Source organism: Etheostoma cragini, chromosome 17 (assembly GCF_013103735.1).
Source record: "Etheostoma cragini isolate CJK2018 chromosome 17, CSU_Ecrag_1.0, whole genome shotgun sequence".
In the NCBI taxonomy this organism is placed as follows: domain Eukaryota; kingdom Metazoa; phylum Chordata; class Actinopteri; order Perciformes; family Percidae; genus Etheostoma; species Etheostoma cragini.
The window spans coordinates 22759180-22781974 of record NC_048423.1 but is presented as its reverse complement, the minus strand read 5'-3'; the positions used below and the strand labels follow the sequence as shown (position 1 = coordinate 22781974).

The 22795-nt window shown below is 38.5% G+C and overlaps 1 protein-coding gene and 1 long non-coding RNA gene across 5 annotated transcripts in view; one reads left to right on the top strand and one right to left on the bottom strand.

Moving 5' to 3' along the window:
- LOC117960652 (cilia- and flagella-associated protein 46) overlaps window positions 1–22795 on the bottom strand; it is a 60507-nt gene that overhangs the window by 17614 nt on the left and 20098 nt on the right. For 2 of the 4 annotated variants that reach the window (XM_034898688.1, XM_034898690.1), the window contains exons 22-44: window positions 22315–22496; window positions 21796–21927; window positions 20358–20523; window positions 18926–18998; window positions 18410–18545; window positions 18134–18317; window positions 17514–17667; window positions 16543–16766; window positions 16300–16416; window positions 15879–16040; window positions 15261–15409; window positions 14558–14656; window positions 14408–14468; window positions 13773–13925; window positions 13321–13521; window positions 13137–13243; window positions 10548–10730; window positions 9842–9980; window positions 8022–8219; window positions 6178–6366; window positions 4837–4959; window positions 1584–1769; window positions 1057–1230 (exon numbers count right to left, since the gene is read on the bottom strand). In XM_034898688.1, coding sequence (XP_034754579.1) covers window positions 1057–1230; window positions 1584–1769; window positions 4837–4959; window positions 6178–6366; window positions 8022–8219; window positions 9842–9980; window positions 10548–10730; window positions 13137–13243; window positions 13321–13521; window positions 13773–13925; window positions 14408–14468; window positions 14558–14656; window positions 15261–15409; window positions 15879–16040; window positions 16300–16416; window positions 16543–16766; window positions 17514–17667; window positions 18134–18317; window positions 18410–18545; window positions 18926–18998; window positions 20358–20523; window positions 21796–21927; window positions 22315–22496 — 3492 coding nt within the window. The remainder of the gene's footprint in view (window positions 1–1056; window positions 1231–1583; window positions 1770–4836; window positions 4960–6177; window positions 6367–8021; window positions 8220–9841; window positions 9981–10547; window positions 10731–13136; window positions 13244–13320; window positions 13522–13772; window positions 13926–14407; window positions 14469–14557; window positions 14657–15260; window positions 15410–15878; window positions 16041–16299; window positions 16417–16542; window positions 16767–17513; window positions 17668–18133; window positions 18318–18409; window positions 18546–18925; window positions 18999–20357; window positions 20524–21795; window positions 21928–22314; window positions 22497–22795) is intronic. The other 2 variants (XM_034898689.1, XM_034898691.1) reach the window with 2 other exon arrangements.
- Window positions 8262–22572, top strand: LOC117960653. Its single transcript, XR_004660195.1, has 3 exons — window positions 8262–8372; window positions 16604–16608; window positions 22562–22572. It is a non-coding gene; the product is annotated as an uncharacterized LOC117960653 (long non-coding RNA).

Sequence of the window (22795 nt, the reverse complement as noted above, 5' to 3'; positions counted from 1 at the left end):
TGGAAAAAGGCTGCAATGAAACAAAGAGTGAAAAATTTAAAGGGGTCTGAATACTTTCCGTACCCACTGTATATGGTTTACAGCAGCAATTGGTCCAAACAGAGTAACAGATTATTTAAAGGTCTGTTCATTGTAAAACAAATCTATCATATATATATTTTTTTATTATTTATTGATTTGAGTCTCAGATTTACAGTATATTAATACAATAAAATGAAAAACATGTGTTTAAAATCAAAGAACTGAATAAATACAATAATATATATTGAATGAAGTAAACATTTTGCAGAGTGAAGCTATCTGTGTGTGTGTATATGTGGGTACAAATGTAGACATATTAAAGAGAAAAAGATATACGCAGCTGTGCATATTGGCCATCCAACGAAAACATTCCTACCAAAATTAAAGCCGACCTACGCCCTTTATTTTGAAAAAGGCTTTGCAATTACCATGCATAAAAACAACAACAATAGTGAAGGATTTTTTATTACCTTAATTAGACAAAACTGATTATGAGTAGTTCAAAACTACCAGGTGTAATTTGTCAAAAAACAGATAAAATGATAAAAAACGTTTTTTTTTTTTTAAATTTGTCATGTCAAAAATAAAGAGTATTTTGTCAAATTTAAATGGTTTCTGAAGACATATTGTTTGCATAGAACCTGATTTCACAATTATGAAATATAACGCTGCAATTATTGGACAACTATTGATTTGTATTTATTTAACGGTAATATTAATACATTAACATATTTCTGTAAAAAGATTCCAAAGGATTTATCTGCCTTAAATGCAAAAACTTCTTGCTGTAATATGTGTATTAAGCTGCAGATGCCACAGAGCTGTTCCACATACAGTACCAGCTACTGCACATGTTGGTGTAACTAAAAGGAAGTGTTTGAAGCACCACTACTCTGTGTGGTTTTGGAAGTGCATTTAGAGCAGAGGCCATAACAGTACCGATAGTGTCGCCCATCAAGGGAATTTCCCGTGCTGAGAATGACAGCATCCATAAATCATGAGTGCGGAGGCAATGGGAGAGTTGGTGACCGGTACCTTGGAGAGGCTGTTGAGGGAGTCTTCCACTCCCTTAAGCATGCTGCTGGGCCTCTCCTCCTGAGAAAGGAGCAGCTTTCTGTGAAGGCTGAGCAGAGCGGAGAGCTGGGACACTCTAGTGCCAGCACAAGCAGAACGTAGGACCTCGGCCATCATAGCGGCAGTGCAGCAGCTCTGGGGGAAAAACAGAAGATGGATGAAAGAGTCTTTGGTAATAGCCCAAATTTTGGGCGATGATATCCTAAAGATTATTATTAAGTATGCGAAGATAATGTGTGGGTACAGATGCAAGCGACTGTATTCTGCATGGAGCCACCTGCCTGCAGTCGGACAGTGGCAGCTTATGGAACCTTGTTTTATACAATGTACCCTATGTGGACCTTTCTACAGTGTGCATGGGCATAACAGTGATGAGAATGATAGTGAAACCTCATGATTAACAAGACGTTTTTACACATTATACAAGCACTGGACTCTTAAGACAATGTCTGCACACTCAGATGCCCATATTATCGGATGCACAATACCTGAAACAGGGCAATATATTGACCTGCCAGTGCAGGGTCAGACTGGCCATGACACTCCAACATGTTGAGAGAGGCATCAGCCAGGATGGAGGAAGGCAGCTTGTGTTGGAGACACAGGTTGATGGCCTCAGCCAGAGCATTACTGGCCCTTGCCAACAGCTGCTGGGCTCTACGCCTCCTCCCCTTGTACAGACATCACGAACACATAAAAAATACAGGCAGATTTAAATCCCTGTACATCAATACAAGTAAGTCCCCAGTCCTCTTTTCTTGCAAAAATACAATCCAACATTTAGCTTAAGCTGATTTGAGGCTTACTATTGGCTTTGTAGTTCATTTTTATTTCCCGGGCAGTGTTTTTTGGTGAGCTGAGGGCAAGGGATATTAACACAAAAAGGGACTCTTGGATTAAAAAAACGGTATACTAATTTGTTTTATCTAAACCGCTGAAGCCTCATATCAGCTCACATTGAACTTTAGAATGCATTTTTAGGACTGTGGTTTTTGTTTCCAGTCTCTAGCAATGGAATAAGGACGTGATCTCTCCACATCCAGTATAGTACAGGCAAGGAATAATTACAATTACTCTCGAAATGTACATACTGGCATGCAAGTATTGTTTTAAGACTGACTTAAAAATATGTGAGCCTATACTTTAGATCCAACTCCAGCAACACTCTGTAATCTTGTAGCTATCTAAGTAGCTATGTAAATGTAGCTATCTGTACATTTCTGTTCTTAGCATTCCATTTTATATCAAAGTCAGCACCACATTGGGACTAGGGATGCATTGATTACCAGTGTAACAGTAAACCAAGGTAAAAATGTTGACAATAACAATTACTGTTTTCATCATTACTTTTACTGTGGATTAATACAGTGTTGAAACCCTGCGTGTAATCCTTCCCAGCTTCATTTGAGTCTCCTGAAGAACAGCTGTAAACAGACTTTTTTTGTTATCATTCCTTTCCCGTTTTCAGAGTTGTTGAAGTGATGTGTGTAGCCCAGGACATAATCTGTGAAAATGTTAAAGCTAAAATTTATTCATATTGTATTCTGCTACCCTTATAGAACTGGCTCAGGTCTGCATTGCACCAGCTCTTAATTATGCCGTTATAGTTTTAGACTGCCGGGGGACTTCCTCAGACACACTGAGCCCCTCTCTCCTCTTTCTTTCCACCTGTGTGCATCCATTTCCCAGAAATGCTTGTTACTAACTTAGCTCTGGGGAGCTTATTCCCCGGAGCCTTTTTTCGCCCAGAAGTTTAGGGTGGCACCTAAATCATGGTTGTAGCTGTTGCAGTGGCCTTGGTCAGCGCCCTGCTACACCCTGCTACACTCTACAGTGCCCTGCTATGTCCAGCTACGCACTGCTATGCCCTGCAGTGCCCTGTTATACCCTGCTATGTCCAGTAACGCCCTGCAGTGCCCTGTTATGCAATGAACTACTAAAAATAGTCTACAACTACAATTTCAAGTCATAGTTCCATTATTTTTATTTGTGACTATAAATAACCCCAACCGGCACCGTCAGAAATCACCTACCAAGAGCCTGGGTCTGTCTGAGGTTTCTCCCTAAAAGGAAGTTTTTCCTTGCCACTGTTGCACTAAATGCTTGCTCTTGGGGGAATTACTGGAATTGTTGGGTCTGTAAATTATAAACTGTGGTCTAGACCTACTCTATCTGGAAAGTGTCTGGAGATAACTCTTGTTATGAATTGATACTATATATAAAATTGAATTTCTGCAATGTGGAAGTTTAGCCCACGTTACAACATGATATTTATTTGGAGAGAGATATTATGCTGTTGCTGTAGATTTGCAGATTGGTTAATATTACTTGTGCAGCCACGTATTGATTTTCAGGTTGTGTAAGGGCAATTTGTTAGCAACGTTCAATCGCCAGTAAACAGACCAGAGCTGTGGAGCCACGTGCTTAGATATTAAAGATGTATTACACTGTTTGCTCAGTTAGGATTACGTGTGCTGTAATAGATGTGACTTATTCTGTTTGTGTTTGTGAGTAATTTGTTACATTTATGTTAATTATTACAGAGAAATTAATGTAATTCTTAGTATTGTTTCTTGTTAGATGCTGGAGGCTATAACATTTAGTTTTGGTAAATAATGTTTATAGTAAGTCAAATTATTATTTGCTTATATTTCAGAACCACGTCCAACTTCAGATGTAACGTCAAATACAACTTCATAGATACTTCGTGTTGGAGTTGTAAATAAATCTTCCTGGATCTAAAAGTTAGACCTCTCATGTTCAAGTTCTTACCGGACCCCCATACAGCAGGCCGGTGTTTCAGTAGCCAGTTTTCAATTGTTTTTACATGCCTATTGACAATATTTTTGTAATATAATAAAGACTGTTACACTTATTATAACTATTTCAGCTTGTGTAGGCCTATCAGTGGTTTCTGAACATACTGAACACACTAATACCTCAATAACACCAAAAACTGTGATAATTTTTGGTCACTACAAGGTTACATTTTTATACCATTACATTCCTAATTGGGAGTGCATTAAATAATTACAGCTTGCCTTTATATAGCTTCAGTAATTTCATCGGACCTCACTATTATGCTTACAGTGCTATCAACACCAAAACCTAACTTTCTAAGCATACAATGAAAGTGAAAGTCACCCCAGGTTTAACATTTTTCAACGTCTTTTCATTCTTCAATTTTTTCCAATTAAACTACAAGGACAATTAAATCTTGAATTGGTATGTTAATTAAGTCCAATCAGAGGTCTTCTACCCACACCTCTCTTTATCTGCATCAATGTGCAGTTTAGCCAGAAAATCATTCCTGCAGTATGTTTTATTCTTAAATGTAATTCCATTTATAGTTTATGTTTCTACATAACAAGTCATACACTACTTCAAAGGAGGTCATTTTGACTGGCAACAATAATTGTAAGTCCTACAATGACAACAGCACAATTAATCAATTGAACAAAGCTGTCTGTCAGTCACAACTGAGCCATTCAACATTACCAATTGAATCCTACTTAATATTCCAAAATGTTGCCACATAAATAATACATCGGTTCCATTTTATAATGCACAAGTTTGATGTGGACAATAGATCTCTCTGTGCTGGTTTTCAATATGAGAGCTCTGCAGAGCACCCAGAGATTTACCTCTGGGGGATTTAAGATGTGAGGTGATCTTCAGTTTAAAGGGCTTAGACTAGAGTTGAGTCAGAAAAGATGGGATCACTTGTCGGAAGGTACGCACCTGCAGCTCAGCACTTTTGGCAGAGGTCACCCTTGGCTCTCTTCTGCTTGATTCTCTGTTTTTCTCTTTCTCTGAATTCTCCTCTTCCACGTTAATAGCTTTAGGGTAAGCCCAGGCCTCCTTCTGCACAAAATTAGTTCAAGATCACAGAACAATAATCATGATTAACATAAAATCCCCTCATGATAACAAACCATGAAGACCTGAGCTTTTCTGTCTTAAATTATGTAAACGGACATCCATCTCTCTAATCACTATAAGCTTTTCACCTTGTGTAGTAACTTTTTCCAGGTGATCTGTCCATTGGTATGTATGTGTGTGTGTGTGTGTGTGTGTGTGTGTGTGTGTGTGTGTGTGTGTGTGTGTGTGTGTGCACACGCATCTGCATCAGGATTGCCAAAAAGACCAGCAAGTTAAAGCTACCAAGGTTGAAACGACTTCCAACACTTATGCAGTAGCGTGTTGAAAACTTGAAAGAAAAGTTATTTTTTTCTGGTTTGTTGTTTTTGGGGTCACAACATTTCTGAAGGCATGGACAGTTTGGAGTAGAGTTACTTAAAACAGATGCATAGTTGCAGTTTCAAGATTTTACTTTAAAACACAGGACAGGAATTACTCTAATTGCACCAATTAGGCTGATGATGTCACGTGCCTACACTGCTTGAAACAAACATCAATGCTCCAATTAAACAAACTTAGTGCCTTACAAGCTTTAGACTACTATGGGAAGGTTTATATCTGGGTACTTCAAAATTTTAGTATTGAATTTTAATGGTTGAAAGTAAGCAGCAAAGACTAAACTATCCCAAATTTTAGTTCCTAGTATGAGTCTACAAAATCTACAAAAACAACGCATCCTACATTTCCAAAAATACAACTGAATAGCATATTTTATTAGCCTCATAAAATTCCTTCTAGCGCTACATAAGACATTATACAACTGGTCCCTTTAAGACAATTTTGTGATGATCTTTTCATGATTTTTTTATTTAATGTTTTTCGAGGAGTTCATTCCATACCATAAAGCTCTTGATACTTCTTAAATTAGAAGATTAGAATCACCAAGCATGTAAATACAATGTTAACCAATTGGGTTATTTAGACAGCGACATGGACTTTGCGGTAAGCTCGCAATCTGTTTTCTGGTCTATTTTCTCTGCATGCCGCATGTGAATCTGGCAAGTATATACACTCTAATCTATTCTAAACTATATCAATATATACATGATCGGATTCTGCAGATTTGGTTTTCAGTATAAACCAAATCCTATCCACATTATATAGCAGACATATGTATACATGGGCATTATGTGTAAATGTATGAACATTTGTGTTGGCTACCTGTTTGTGTCTGTCCCAGAGAGCACACAGATAAATGGGGTCCTCTTGCACAGCTAGCAGTCTTAAGTACTTTCCCATCAGACTCAGGCAGCATGCTCTGGTCTCCATGTTGTCCAGGGAGTGAGAGCTGACTGCAGCCAGCTGGCCCAGAGCCACCTGCCCCAAGGTACTGACTACACTCACCCATTCCTGGACAAGACACAAGAAAGTTAAGGTCGTATGAGTAGATGGATGGAGGAAAAGCAAAGCATTTACTTGCAATATCATCTGACAAAGAAATGTTTGGATAAGCAAACCTCGCTCAATTTCACTGGAAGTGAAGTTCAGTACTTGGCTAAACAAAAACTAATATTGGAAGCAAATCCTAACATGTTTAGACATATTTACTTTTCCCTTTTTTCATCAGAAAAAGCTTTGACAAAAGCTGTTCAGAAAGCTTGGAAGAGTGGAATTAGCATTGGTGTCTGTGGAGAAAACATGTAAGTAGTCTATTTTTAAGTTCATTACAGTAGCTCAGTCAACTAGGACTTGGCATGGAAACCAAAGAGTTGACAGTCCAGCTCGGACCAGGCGTCAAATTGTTACCCCTGTAAGCTACCCCCAACTGCTTGGGGTGACATCCCATGAGGCATTTTTTAAGTGCCTTTTGTAAGTTACTTCAGGTATAACAATGAGTTAGAATAGTAACACATACCATATTTTGTAATAACGTATTTTTTTTTAAGTTAACATCCAAACAAATTTATAGCTGCTTTCGGCTCTTAACCAATGGCCCCCCGGCAGTTGCCTACCTTGCCTAGTGGGAAGGTCTGCTCTGGGAGTTTTTGTTCCTGTGAGCCAGAGTGTACTTGAGTATGAGGCAAATGGCAGGTGAATTGCTCAAGACCAATGGAAGCACAGTTTTCAGTGTGATGAGTAAAGTAGTAAAGTTGTTTGTATGAGCTGTTCTCAAGAAATCAGGCACGTTTTCATGAGCACTGCATCAGTTAATATTATATGAGTTTTAGAGTTCTTTGAAATGCAATAGCCAACATCTTATTTGGCTTTTCAAACATATGTTAACTGGACTAAGCCCATTCAAATGGACGGATACTTTGCATGTTAGTGTCCCCAAATGTCAATCATAAGCAACCAACCTTCCGACCAACATAGTAAGCCCGAATTTATCAACATGGATGTTTATCTTGTTGGTGTATAGAGTAGTATTTTGTATTCTTTAAATTGTGAATTTGTCACTTCCGGTGCCCTAAGGACATTTTGTCCTCAATACTTGACACCTGAAATAATTTAGAAAGGGCAAATCTGAGTTACATAGGATGGAATGTTTCATCGTTTCCAGCCCTAATTTGTGTATGTGTTATTTGTGTATTTATTTTTTTATTTTATACATATATATTTATCTAGTTTAACAGCTCATCTACATGTGCTGACCTAAACTAGTCATACATCTTGCAATGAAGAAATATTTGCCCTAAATGAATGCCCTTAAAATGTTTTTAGTTTTAGGAAAACAATAGGATTCTACGGGTCAAAGGTATATGCTGTATTTCTGAGTAGAATAAATAGTTGGTATTGGTCTTTTCATTCATTGATAATAAAAAGATAAAATAATTAATAATCCTTTGACATAACATACAACACAATAATAATAAAAGATGTCCAGGTAATGCAATAGCTTGTTAGTGTGAAAGTGCTTTGGCATAATCTGTTAATTTGCTACATTGATTGGTGTTATAGGGCCAGACTACAGTATACATTGTTACTTTGCTAGGTGATTATGTGTAGCAGTCATAGATTATGTCTAACAGTTAACCCATGTTTGAGGTATTTGTGTAATATCTAACCTGTTTTAGAGAGTTGGGCTCAGGTGTACAGCGTGTATACTCCTCCAGTGCTATCTCAGCAGAGGTCTTCCTCTCGCGGGCCAGAGCTTGGCGTTTCTCTTCAGCACAATGTTCTTCCAGCACGGCCAACCAAAATTCTGCCAGGGCCACTCGCAGACGCAGCAGCCTCCGCATAGCTTCCAGTGACAGTCCATGACTCTGGCAAGAATAAAAGCACCAATATAAAAACCAAAAGTGCAACCAACAGGGTTGATCAATTAAAAAATGCCAATAAATGGAGAAGTTAATGTGCTTACTATATAAGTACCTGTCTAATGTATATGAAAGCATGTTTGTGTTGCATGTGAGTTTGTTATTATTATTTTCCGTATTTTGTGTCTTTGTAAAGCTGCACAACAGAGTCCATAACAAATTTCCATTTGGGGACAAAAGTAAGTATATCTTTTCTTAAAAGAGAAAATCAAAATTGTAGGCACACACATGCAGTAAAGTAAAGTAACTCGGGTTTAAATGATAAAACACCACGGCAGTCTATTTGCTTTCCTATTTCAATAGGGTGCCAACTTGAAATCAGAAGCACCTTTTCTTTATAAATATTAAAAAGTCTAACTGCAATGAAAATGTAATGCAAAACACTTCTCAAGTGGCAGGTTAGTGTGCAGGAGTAGGCTGTGATGATGAGTTCACAGACAAATAGCCATCTTAGACAAGATGTGTGATTACATATTGTGAGACCAGGCAAACAAGAAATTTGGGCAATGGTCTGACTAAAAAAACATTAATTTAAACAAGAGGTAAATGAATATGTCCCAGCTCATGAAGATTTAATAAATAAACATTTCAGCTTTTTCTCTCGTTTCCAAAGCAGATTGGAAACAAGCAGACTTACCAGGGCAGCAGCACCATCTGCTGAAAGCACGCTGCTACTATTCAGCTTCCAATGGCTGAGTCAAACATCCACAGACAATTTAATCAAAAACTTAATACAGCAAGCAGCAGGTGTGAGGTTCAATGGATCTTTCTTTCATGATTATATCAACATTTAAATCAAGGATGCAGCCAGTGTAATGCCAGGCCCATCTCTAGCACTGAAGTACTCAGATAACTTCATCTGTATGACAGCTTCTATAGTGTCTGGATAAAATAGGATTCTAACAGCCATCTGCTGCTGAGAAGTTACAGTAATGGAGGCTTTATCTGTGTCAAAACATCTCAAAGATATAAACAGCCATACACACACAACTATTTAGCTAAGATATCACACAGTCAAGAAGCCCAAAATACAACAGTGGCACAACAGGGCCTTATTAACCTCACCAAGCAGCTTAACTGTGATTCGGTCAATTAGACTCTTTAAGAAATGAGATTCGGAAAGCACAAACAAAGCCTCCTTTCTCTGTCATTTAGCCATAAAAAGGGCTTTTCACAGGAAAATCCTTTTTTCCCTCAAAACAAAATAAATGCTCAGATTCAAGTTCTCTAAATAGGATCAAACATTTTGCCATCTGCACATCCTTAATGGGCCAGCAATTTTAGCCAGAACTCAGCTTCTGAGCTAGAGGGTAACAGCTGAGCAAAGACACTTCCACACTTGTCCATGAAATAATTTGATTCTCAATTTCTGGTGTTCATTTTCAACCACCTTCTGTGCTGATCAGTGTCCTCAAAGGAAAGTTAAGTAGGGTCAGGGGTGTTGGTATGTGCTGCACCCCTGAGTGGCTGTGGGTGTGCTTCCCAGAACATGTGAGAGATGAAATGCCCCGCATGGTTTAGCACACTGAAAGATTGATTTTTAAGAAACATGAATGCCCTTTATTTACCTCCTCCTGTGAGGTGAGCAGTCTCTGAGCATTCAGTGCCACATGTTCCTGCTCTGTAACACCTAGCTGCATTTGGGAAAGACCATCAAGAAGGAAGCGCTGTTTGTCTTCTGTGTAAGTAGAATGGTTGGCTAGGATTCTGTAAGACAACATTGTTAAGAGTGACCAGACAGAGAAAACAAAGTATCAGTTTGTGAGTGTCAAACAGACTTTAAAGCAAAAATCACACTGGGCCTAATACAAGAACCACTCGTACAAACAGTTGTTACATGGCAAGTATGAGTAGTTTATAGAAATTGAACGTGGCTTTCACTAACTTTGTCATAGTTTGAATTTTCTCTTGAAATTCACAAGTGTTTAGGACCTGAAATAATATTGCCCTAATCTGTATACAACTATTCTCCTGCAACAGCTGCCTCCAAGCGTTCATGCAAGTTGCATTCTCTGTTAGATCAACAGTGTAGCATCCCCCACTCATATTAGGCAATTACCTGCTTTGTTTCCGAAATACTTTTTTTTAAATATCTAATTTAATGTTAAACCATTCACTTTTCATTCATATCACATTACACCACTACTGATGGCACATTGTTAAAAGCTGGATTATAAATGTTTTATAATTGTGTAAGGTCCCCTAATATGACTACAGACATATTAGAAACTATCTGTTTATCTGATTTGTTGTTCCAATTGCAGATGCACTTACCTCAGACCATGTGCAAACTCTACGTGTGCCTCTGCTGCATGTTCTCTATAGTTGAGTTTGGTGAAACCATTGGCACACTCTCTGAGGGTATCACAGGCAGCCATTATCCTCTCGACAACCTCGGTGCTGAGTGGGCCTCCAGGTTCACCACCAGTAACGGATCGTATACATTCGATGGCACCTCTAGAACACAACACGTCTCATCATATCGGGATTGTCTGTGTCTGTGTGTCTGGCTAAACCTTTAAACACGGACCTTTTTAAAAATATTCAATGATTTTTCAAGGACACATAATAACATGACCATTAAGTCCAAACTGTTATTATTGTATGGACATGAACACCAACCTTTTCTGAAACCAACAGGTTATGTTCATATTCACTTCAAATACTTCAAACTACAGGCACAGTCCGTACACTGTCCTATATTTTACAAGCACTTATATCAGTCAGGCACTGGCATTCAAACATGAGGGGATATGGAACCAATTGTACTTTGAGTGTATTGTTAGTCTGGCATTGACAGACCTATCGCCACATTGCTGTGTCAGCACTGGATTATGGCATGGCTACACAGTTTATCTATTAAGGGATAGGGGAAATAAACTATCTGAAATTTCTTCACTTCTTTACACTAGTGCTGTCAGTTAAACACGTTATTAACGGCGTTGACGCAAACCCATTTTAATGGCAAAAAATGTTATCACGATATTAACGCTCTTTTGGCCTAGCAAACTTTGTAGTTTTTTTAATAACGTGAGAAAAACTACAACACCCCACAGGATCTAGCTAGACCAAAAACAAAACAACAGGCACGCCGCACACACGCCATTTGGGCTTGCGAGCCGACCAAAGAGTAGTAATGTTACATTTTGAGTGGATGGCGAGCGTGAGACGCCGAAATGGACGGCAATAAGATTCTGAATGGAAAGTTTACTTTTTAAAAGTGGCCAAATGTTCCATTGACAACCAAAGTGATCTGTGTGTTGTGTCGTCCAGTCTGAAATACCACTTGATGGCCACGCACACAGCTGATGCCAATTCTCCCCCCCCCCTTTGTCAAAGTATTTTTTTCACCCTTTTATTGATGGACAGTGTTACTGTGTGAGAGATTATTTGCTCCAAGTGAGCATGTTATTGTGAAGTTGAACATCACAGTAGGCTATATGCCCATGCTGTTTTCAATAAAAAAACATTTGCACAAAGCGAGAAAATCCACTTTTACATGTCGATGAGAGCATTAAAATGAAAAAAAAATAAAAATGGGACAAAAAGGAATCAAAGGGCATATAGAATATATAAAAATGTCAAATTAATTGCAAGTTAACTAGGACATTAATGCGATTTATGGCGATTAAATATTTTAATCGTTTGACAACACTACTTTAAACTAATCACAACCGTCCAGGCCAGCGCTAGAGATAGTGAGAGGGGGAGGAGGATTGTAAACTCATTTTTAGATGCAAGTCTAGAAACCGCAACATAACTATATGTAGGCCATATATTTTCTGATTATTTCATGACAATTTATTTTGGTGAAATTGTATTTTTAGAGCCATGACATATAAAATGTACACTTTTGCTGCATTTTTTAAAATCCTATCAGAGTTAAACTTTCTTAAAACATCTGTCTAGCTGGCATGCATGGAGGGAGAGATTAACTGAAGGGAGAAAATTATGAAACGTGTGTGATGGTAAACAAAAGGTTTTGAAGCATGTTAGAGCTACATTACATCAAGAGCTTATGTTACATTACATGGAAGGTTATCCACGTAAAATTGATGTAACAATTACTTTCATTAAACAAATCCCATGGCATTTTTAATACTTTTAAAGATTCAAGTAATTTAATGAGTTTTCCAGGTTCTCCATGACGGTGGGAACCCTGTTTAAAATATGACATTGAATGGTTGTTTAAATGCATGCAGTTACTAAAAGTAGGTTTCAGTCGGTAAAGTTTACTTTTGTTTGAGTAAAAATCCATATTAAGTTTATTCATGATACATTAAGAGAGACCGGCAGAGAAATAGATTATAGATACTATTAAAAAGTGCTGCAGATTTTACACCTTTTTTTTCCAGACATTAAAAGGAGGAGGAGGGTCTGGCTGCATGAATTATCATTCTGGTAAAAAGGGAAAAAAAGGCCCAGGGTTGTTTGTATTTCTTTAAACTAATCACAATCGTCTAGTCAGTGCTAAGCTCTACATACAGAGATGGCACCCTTGCAAAATAGATAACAGTGACAGTGGAAGGGCAGGAGAATGCCTGACATCTCCCATGGCTTTATACACATGGTAGATCCAGTAAGCCCAACTAGTTATTTGGTAACTGTGTCGCACTGGACTACCACTGTGACATTTGAAAAAATCCAGACGCATACTATAGAGTTTACTGCTCTAAGTCACCTTGTCTAAAATGTTTACAGGGTGAACTTTGAATATAGAGCCAACATTTGCTGTGCTTAAAAATGGATAGTGCAGCTTTAAAATGATAGGAATCATAATCAAAGACAACACAGCGCAAAAGATAATTTTAACCAGGAAAAATGACACATTCAGCAAGATTGAACACAGAAGTTTGAGGTTACCTCATCTCTAATGAGGTGATCAAGAATGTGATTCCTGGAACTCTGTTTACCCTCTGCTCCAGGACCAGCTTCAGAGCATCAATGCCTTGTTTTATAATCTGATCAGCCTGTGAAAGAAAAAAGACATGGTGGGATTAGTATGTATTGTGGAGGGCTGTTGGAAGGTAGTCTGTCTACTGCATACCTTGGTGTGTGCATCCTCATCTCTCTGGCCCACTACAGCTCTGACCTTGGTGAGGGTGAGCTGGTACCAGAACTCCTCATCCCCACCGAGGGCTTGGGCTTTATCCAGCAGGTTCAAAGCCTGGGCATTGTCCTCCTCTTCACATGCCAGAATGGCCAGACTGAGCAAGCTTCTAGCCATTGCTTTCTGGTCTCCTAGCTCCTGGACAGAGACAAATTTTAAAGAAGAGTTATAGTGAAGCAGAAACATAACAGAACGATTATGTTATTGTAGAGGGCATAACTTAACGGTTAATAGTAAGGCTACCAGTGCTTTTGTCAACATGTATAAATTGGATCAGTCTGGTATGTGAAAGATAGTAAAACAATATTGCTGTTTTTTTAATAAATTTAATGTGAGCGAGACGGATTGATCAGATTCTGATACTGTGGTCTTCCTGTGTAATAACTCACCATAGCCACAAAGTGGGCTTCTGCCAGGAGCTGCCTGGCTGGTTGGAAGAGCCCCATGCTGAGGCAAACCTCCGCTTTGTCCAGCCAGATGTCCTGAGCAGACACATCCATACTTTGCTGCCCAGACGCAGCCTTTTCATCCACCTTACCTTTCTAAAAATCAACAACATATATGACAATTCACTCTTTTTCTAAATTGACTTTAATGGTAAATGGATTGCGATTTTTAAAACTGCAAACTTTTTAACAGGTTTGATACATGCAATGCAAGACACTGTGCACACAAACACACACACGAAAAAATGGGTGCAAGTCAAGATAAAACCTTCCTTATGTGCCCCTTTATGTGAGAAAGACAAGTCATAACTGTTAATAATTTTAAATGAAAAAATATTCTTACATAACTGACTTACAAACTCCAGTGATTTGTCTGTTGTGACCCTTATGTATTAATATGCCATTACTCAGTGTTTACATTATAAAAGTACTAATTACGGCATATAATACATTTCCTTCACCAATACAAGTCCCCTGTGAGTGCTTGCCAATCATCAAAAGTTGTTATTTTAAACACTGTGGAGCATTTGATGCCAAGTTTTAAATATATATTTATTTTTTACGAAAAGCAGGCTGACCTGATTGTAAGCTTTGAGAAGGCCTCTCCTCTCCTGTAAAACAGCAATCGCTTTTCGGCACCTGGAATCATAAACGTAATATCGTAAAATCGGTCATTAAATAAAAATGTACAAAAATGTAATATTTTTGCCATAGCTGAGTTGACATACCCCATCCGCTCTTGTTCTTGGATTCTACTCAGATTCAGGAGCTTCTCCTGATATGGTGAATGTGTCTCCAAACCCAGCTGACAACAGGTCCTCACAATTCTAACAAAAACAAAAGTCACTACATAAAATGTGATTCCTCACTTCCGCAGCTTTCTCTGCTTTCATGGGACTTGATTGCCATTTAACGGCTGACTTTAGTCAAATCAATATCTTGCAGTGGCTTACAAGTTAAAATAAGTAAATTGGAAACGGCATGTATTAAAAAAAACAGATCTATCTGTTGATATCCCTGTGAAATATAAAAGAGTAGTTGTCGAGTAGTAGTAGTAGTTTTAGTAATTTTCAGACTTGTGATGTACAGTGAAGAAAAATGATGAACAGATCAAAATTGATGCAGCAGAACTAGAGATGTCTTTTTCATTCCATGCATTCGTCAAAACCTGGCATCTAGATAACCCACAATGCAACTGAACTGCTGACAGTTCGGTTGGAGATTAGGTGTGTTATAGAGCTAAAAAAATCTTGGAGACACTAAACTCAAGCAAAGATGAGGAGCGGGCTGCAGAATGAAACCACAATCCATCAAATTTTGTCCTTCGGGGGCCATAAAAGGATTTCAAACAACATTTCACTTGAAGACTTTAACAGGTAAAATCTATGGAGTTTAATTTTAATTTGAAGTTCAATTTTTCAGGGTTCTTACCTAAGTCGGTAGAGGTCGGAGAGGCTCCTCCTATCCAAAAGGTCATTAGCAAAGGTCTCAGCTAGATGCATTATCGGTAGGGTCAGGTGGTCGAGTGAGAGTGAGTGGAGCTCTTTTTCCAGAAGATTGAGATAAAACAGGCTTTGAGTCTATAGAAAAAAACAATAAATGAAAAAAAAAACAGGGCTACCCACACAAATGTAACACAATAATACAATATCCAGTGTATTTTATTAACAGTAAATGGCTCATGGTTTCACCTGTTTTCCTAATTTCCTAATTTATTAAATCCTATCATATCGATCTCTCTCAATCCTTTATCTTTATTGGTTGGAGATTCACTAATGAGTTAGTTACAACACGTTGAATAAGGAATACTTGGCTTTCAACCTTACATCTTAATTTGACCACACAGATAAATAAATGTAAATCCTCTTGCAAGACTAGACTTCTTAGAGTGACACTGATGATGCTTTAGACAGCTGAGCCACTGAACATATATAACCGCCAAATACAATGCTGCTATGTTAAAAACAAGACCGAAATCAGTGCCAATACCAAAGACGGTAGATGGTTATGACACTGAGAGAAATGTTAAGGAAAGATATGGAGTCTTGCCTGCTTTGGTATGCTTTGTGTATTGATACAGTGGAGGTTAATGTTGCTTCTAAAGATCTGCCTGGCCTGGTCAGGACAGACGTAGCGAGCCCAGTTCTTTGGGCTGGAAGGAATTGTCAGATCCAAGGAAACAGGTTTAGGTCTCTCTTCTGAAGGGGGAGGCTGGTAAAACAGATTAGACACAGAATTTATACTGTATTACTAAAAGGTAGGCAGGCCTTAAAATTAAACACAATTAAATTAAATATGTAAAGAATCTTTTATGTATGATAATTTATACATATAATATTCAAAATGCTCATTTTCAATATTAAAAAACTGACTGGGTGAACAATAACTGACAGTTACTGACAAACAAGTAACGGCATAATTTTCCTAAGGTAAATACCTAGTATTGTATGTTACACCTTCACAGACTTACATCTTTTACTTTTTTGCCTTTGTCTTTGTCTTTTTTGGACCCACCAGAGGGAGGAGGCTGGGGTGGCTGGCTCTTTGCCATCTCATTGGAAATCTCACAAGCCACTGCCATGGACACCTGGAGTGACAAACAGCGCACACTGATGTCCCATACTCAACCTAAACATAATTTGCATTTGAAGAAAAGCCTCATACCCATTGTCAGAGTTTAGGACAATGTTGTGAAGTTGTAAGGATACAGTACCTTCCATATTTGAAGCACAAAACTGTAGGCTCTGAGCAGGTTAAGCTGGTACTCAGGTGAGGTCTTGTCTGCCATGACAGCGAGCAGAGTGTGTGCTCGTACCAAGCTGTCAAGGTGCCGCACTTCCTTCAGATTTGACAAACTTTGTGTGAATAACGAGCCCTGGACTCCCACTAGGGACTCACATTTCACAGAGCTGAAGTCCATTTTTTTCGAGTTATCCTCTGCAGAAAGATAAAATATAACAGTTACTGTGACAAACAGGATAGATATGTACAATAATCTGTAAGAATATTTGAACAGCAACCTTACCATTACTTCTAGCAATTATAGAAAAAATATACTATAGAGGCACATATCTATGTAATTAGTGTTCAGTTTGTCCTTCTGGGAATAGTTCACGATGCTCATAGTAGCAGGAGAAAGAAAATACTTCTTGCAGCAGGCTTTTAAATAGTGCTATGCAATTCTCAGCGGTACCCACATGGGTATTCAGTGTCTTTGTCTGGTCAGTTCTTTTTTCTCTGAACAACTTATGCTTGGTTTAATTTTTACACAGGATAACAATTGAAATGAAAGTAAAAACAGGGAATTCCATTGCTGATGCAACAATCAAAAAGCTGTGGCACGGATCTCTTCTGGATCAAACTGAATTGTTAAAACTAACAAATTAAGTTGAAGTTACATAATTTGTGAAACATTGCAAGATTGTGTTTTACACAAAAAAAAGTTTAACCATACATTCCCCTTGTTGTAACACTTCAGGGATTGTCTAAAATAAAAGTACACAGCCACAACTGAATCCATGTGTCATAAGACTCCTGAGATTTATGCGGTACATGCCCAAATATGTGTGTCCGTTAAGGGGAATTCTCTAAATCTTTTTCCTTTTCTTCTACATTTAAAAGCAAAATTCACAAGCCGTTAACAAAGTGTTAACTTCATGATACAGTGAACAAAATGATTTTTACCTGCTCCTTCTGCATGTTCAGTTTCCAAGTGTAGAAGGATATCTATGGCCCACTGGACCTGGTGTTGGGCATTGTCTTTGGGGAAGTTGTGACAGTACAGCCACTCTCCAAACTCTAGTAGAAGGTTGACCTTCTGCCACTGAGTCTCTACATTCTGTTCCCAAATGGCATCACAAAAACACAAGTCAATCAAAGCATCTATTTTTTATCCATTTCGCTTATATTTGATAGTTGACAGGAAATAGTTGTTTTTATAGCCTGGAGCTTTTATATGTTTTGGAATTGACACCTATCGATGATATAACACATTAATTTCATCATAAGCCTAACTCTTACACTAAACGTAACCTATTCTCAACAGGGAAGCTCTCCTCTGGCAATCCAAGTCATCGCAATGTGCACGTGGAAACACTGTTGCAATGACACAGTGGCTGCACATGATGGTGCTGGCGATCTTGCTAGAAATATTACGTTTGCTCAGTGTAAGGCTACACAGCAGATCTAATTATGAACTTCACGACTAACTTTCTAAAATTACAGATTCCAACTTGATCTATCTGCATGAATCTGCTGATGTAGTAGCTTTGGGTAAGGATGTAAAAATGGAACATAGGTATTACCAACAAAGAGGTGATGGATTTCTGGTAGCAGGTGAGCTGTTGGGTTAGACTGCCAGCACACAGTGCCACCTGGTGCCACATAAATGAACAGCACTGCTCTCCTTCCTCTTGTAACATCTCCATGTCTGTCAGTACATTTTCTCCCAGGCGTGCTTTTACCAGAATTCGGTGTTTCAGCAGAGGTCTGGTAAAACACAGACAGAAAATAGGATTTCTTTCAGTCTATCTACCTTGCCAGCCCCTCTTGCCCAACATGATTTAATTTTTTTAACTCACAGTCGGTGTCTGGTGATAGGCATGTCTCTAATAGCTTGGTCCAGCAGCTGCAAAGCACCTTTCCAGGCTGATTTATCAATGTGGTTGTGGAGCAACAAGCTGTAAATGGCTGCTTTCAGGATTAGGTACTCTTCATCTATGGATACACAGAAATGCATATTTAGATAATTAATCAGTAATCTAATGTAGACGCGTGGTAAAAATGTAACTATCAATGTAGATCTAAGAAATTCAGCTGTCCAATTAGCCTGTCCAAATGCAAATGTTACAGGCACCAAAGGTTAATTGTTTGTTGTGGAATAAATTCATGTTTTTGTTCTATCAATAATTAAGTCTTCAAAAGCAACATGAAAAGCAGTCAGCTTTTGATGTTGTTCAGTCCCATTTAACTAAAGTTAAGTTGGTGTCCATTTTTTCAAATGGAAAAAGTTAACATATACTACATACACAGAACATATATATGAAAATGCAAAAAGAAATGTTAGTTGAAACATGTCAGTGTCTTTAACCACTCACCTGTTGCTTCATGTTTAGAACCCTTGAGAGGCAGTGCTGTCAAGGTCAGCAAGTTTTTCACTCTACCCTGTTTCTGTAAAAAAAGGAAAGGATTAATACTTAAGTGGCTACAAGGGAGATGAAAGAGTGTTGGATAGTTAGTTGTACTTAAAGCATACAGTATACTGTAACCAAAATTGCTATCTGGCCTTGCCGTGTACCTTACTTTGCCCCTTTATCTGTAAATCTTCTTTCATACCCATTACTGGGTTCATAATTTCATCACATGAAGAAAAAAAAAAAGGAAAAACCCCAGCTGTATGGGTTAGCTTTTTTCCTTGTTTATTGGGATTTGCAGCATTGCTGAATGTGATAAGTTGGAAAAAACACCACAGATGAACATCATTCTCAATTAATTATAGATATTAAGTTATTTTGCATTTAAACGAGTGTTTATCCCCCTGGCTAGATTGCTGTCCGCAGGCAGGATATGTTTTCTCCCACTTCTCCCCTGTAGCACCCTCATCATTTTCATCAATTCTACCATCATTTAAATATGACTGAGCAAGTTTAAGAACTTTGCAGCATATTTTACTCAGTTTAATAGCAGCTACACTACAGTTGTTAAATATAGCCAAACATGAAATGCCAGTTTGGCTGTCATTCAATTCTTGTTTTGCTCACTTGCTATTTATTGTGTTGCTCGTACTTTTATGGCGGAACTTCTGTCCTGTCAGCAGTTGGCAAGACTAAAAATTGAAAGTGTTGGGAAAGACTTGTCTGATGTTGGTGATTGATAGGGGCTAAACATATCTAAAAAAAGAGGGTTGTACTTTGTGTCTCTCTGGTTTCTCTTGCTGATGTGCAGTTGTATTGCTCCTGCTTAGGAGTGAAGTTGCTCCACTAATAAGACTTAGTTGATAAACATAAAGGTAAAAGGCAGTTAGGTGCTGTCCTATATTTAAGCCAGTTGTTGAATAACAGATTCAGTGAAGGAATAATGGAGGACAATAGAGAAAACTTCCTGGAAAATGCTGTACACCTCTTTTTCAAATATCTCAAATATTTATAAAAATATTGAAATATTGTATTTATATTTTGCAATTCATAACACTTTTGTTAAACTATTTCAATTTTGTGTGTGGCTGTATGTTTCTTGTCAACTTGGCTATGACTACAACATGTCATCAGTTATCTACTGTATACAGTACATAGTCTATTGTCATGTTGACCATTTGCCTGATAAAGACCTGGGAGGGTCCAAATATCATCAAAAGGATTTAGTCTTGCTTTTGTTCACAATAAAACTTATATTTATGGACATCTTACTCGTAGTAAAGTATAATAAAAAATAAAAAAAATCGTCTCGGGCTCCTGCCTATACATGACACTAAAATAAATAATAAAATTAATTAAAGTGAATGTGTTAATATGGCTAAAGAAGGCTCCATACATTTGCATTTTTTGTGTTAGTATGAACCAGAGCAAACAGAATCTTCTCCAGGGACTCTTGGAGTTGCCATCTATCCTCAGGAGTCTGTGTCAGGGGTAAACACGTGTTCCAGTAATGCCTGGCAGCAGTGACACACATTGCTGGATTCTCAGCCTTCTCTGCATAGCTATAGACACGAGAAGAGGGCAAGCACATAAAAAGGTGAATAATTAAAAATGTAGGGTGACACAATTAGGGTAAAAACCTTTTGAAACTAAAGTTTAGCTGACCAAGGCATTAGTCAATACTAGGGCTGGGCATAAATTAATTAAGGCAGACAATGTTTTTGTTGCGCGTTAATGCAGTTTTTATTATTTCTTTATTATTGTAAAAGTTTGCTGCTGAAAGGCTTTGTAAATACTGAAAGGTTGAATTTTCTTATCACCGGAGGACTTCCAGTTTGAAATATAACCTTGACAGTTGATACCAGCAAAAACAATACAATAGCAATGAAACACACAGTGGCGCGAGGCTTCGGCAGACTAGGTTAGATGCAGCGTGTGTGTAAGTTTAAATAAACAAAGGCAAGAGACGCTAACAAATGCCATAGCAACGTGGATAGCTACAGACTGCAGGCCCAGTAGAGGACATCGGTCTGAGAATCGCAACGACGACGGCAGGTATGAGATTCCCTCAACACGCACCATCACAAGAAGTATACACGAGTTGTTTGAAAAGGAGAGGACTGCAAAAGCGACCACGCTACAACATGTGCGCGAGGGACACTTTATTGAAGTTGCACAGCAGTGGAATGTGTCAAACAAAGTCCCCGCAGTTAGCCCAGATAGTACGAATAGATACAAAAAATGATCGCTGCTGCGAGCCTTCTGCCTTCTGATCATGTCCCCTGCTTTGCGCAAGGTCTCCAGCGTTGTCACAGTGTCTCTGCTTTACAGCGCGTTGGACAATGTTCCTCAGTGTCTCTGCTTTACAGCGCATTGGACAGTGTCCCTCAATGTCTCTGCTTAACAGCGCGTTTGACAGTGTCCTTGCAAAGTGCAGAAAAGCTGTTGTTGTTGGGCTCTAAACCCAGTCCAGCAAGTTAGAGCAACAACAGAACAACGTGGACATAAGAAGGAGTCGCTTAGCAACACGTTCCAACCAGATGGAATTCATCTCTGGACATGATAAATACATTGTTTAAGTTGAGATATTTTAAAATATTTTATTTAACAGGCTACTTTATAAACAAAATGCTGGTAAGTTTTTGCAGAACAAATGTTACGGCACTTTTGTTTATATGGCAGAACATTAAAAAAAAAAATTGCACTATATACACTACTTTTGAATTCACTATTTCATTTTGCGATTAATCAGGGAAATTATGCGATTTATCTCGATTAAAAATTTTAATCGCTGCCCGGCTCTAGTCAATACATAAACTGACTGTAAACAGCACCTGACACTGGACAGAAGCACTCTCAAAGCCTCTCTGTAAGTGTGTAGATCTCCATTGGACTCTTGGACTAAACTCAAACCCCTCAAACAACAGGCACTGCTCAGCATCTCATTCACCGCAGTCAGGCCATACCTAGGAATATAAAGACATGTATTAGCTGTCATTGAAAGTGACTCACTCACTCAAAATGTAAACCTGACATTACCTAGAAAACTGACACTTTGCATATTCATGATATTGAAACTTTGGGACTTCATGTTTAATGCTTGCTCATTTATATAAACTGCAATACTCTTGAATATACACAAGATGTCACTTGCACCTCAGAGAGCAAAAGTCTCAACCACTTCTAACACCTACTTTTAGTGCTTTCCATAACAAAGTGCACATATTCATTTAAAGTGCATTGTCTCTTGCCCATTTTTAAGAATTAGAGAAAAAAGACAGATTTACACAAGCATTTCTAAAATTCTCTTATTGTTGAAATTACTTTAAAACTAATCAGCCAACTACACTTACAAAACACAGGGCATTGTGTTGAGGCTTTTTGCTGCTGCTTCTTCCAGTTGCAGAGCGTTCTTGGTGCAGCACAACACCAAGCTGTGGTTCTTGGCATTGTGGCAGAAGGCAGCCAGCTGGCACAACACATGCAACTTCACCACAGCGTCAGTCCAGCTGCATTCAGATGCCATGCTCACCAGCTTTAGGTGAGAAAAGAGAAGAAGGGAGGGGAGGAAATGGAGGTGGTGAAGGAAAAGGAGAGAAGGAGAGGAGGGGGGTGGGAAAAGGAGAGGAGGAATGAGTGAGAGAAAAGACGAGAAGAGAAAGGGTAGGGGAGGCAAGTAGGAAGAAAATGAAAACAGGGGAGGGAAACGTGTGTGTGTGTGTGTGTGTGTGTGTGTGTGTGGGAGGGGCAATTAAGGCAAGCAGGGAATGGAGAAATTGGAAGGCGTGAGTGAAAGGCAAAGGAAAGGCAAAAACAGTCATGGAAGTCAAAAAG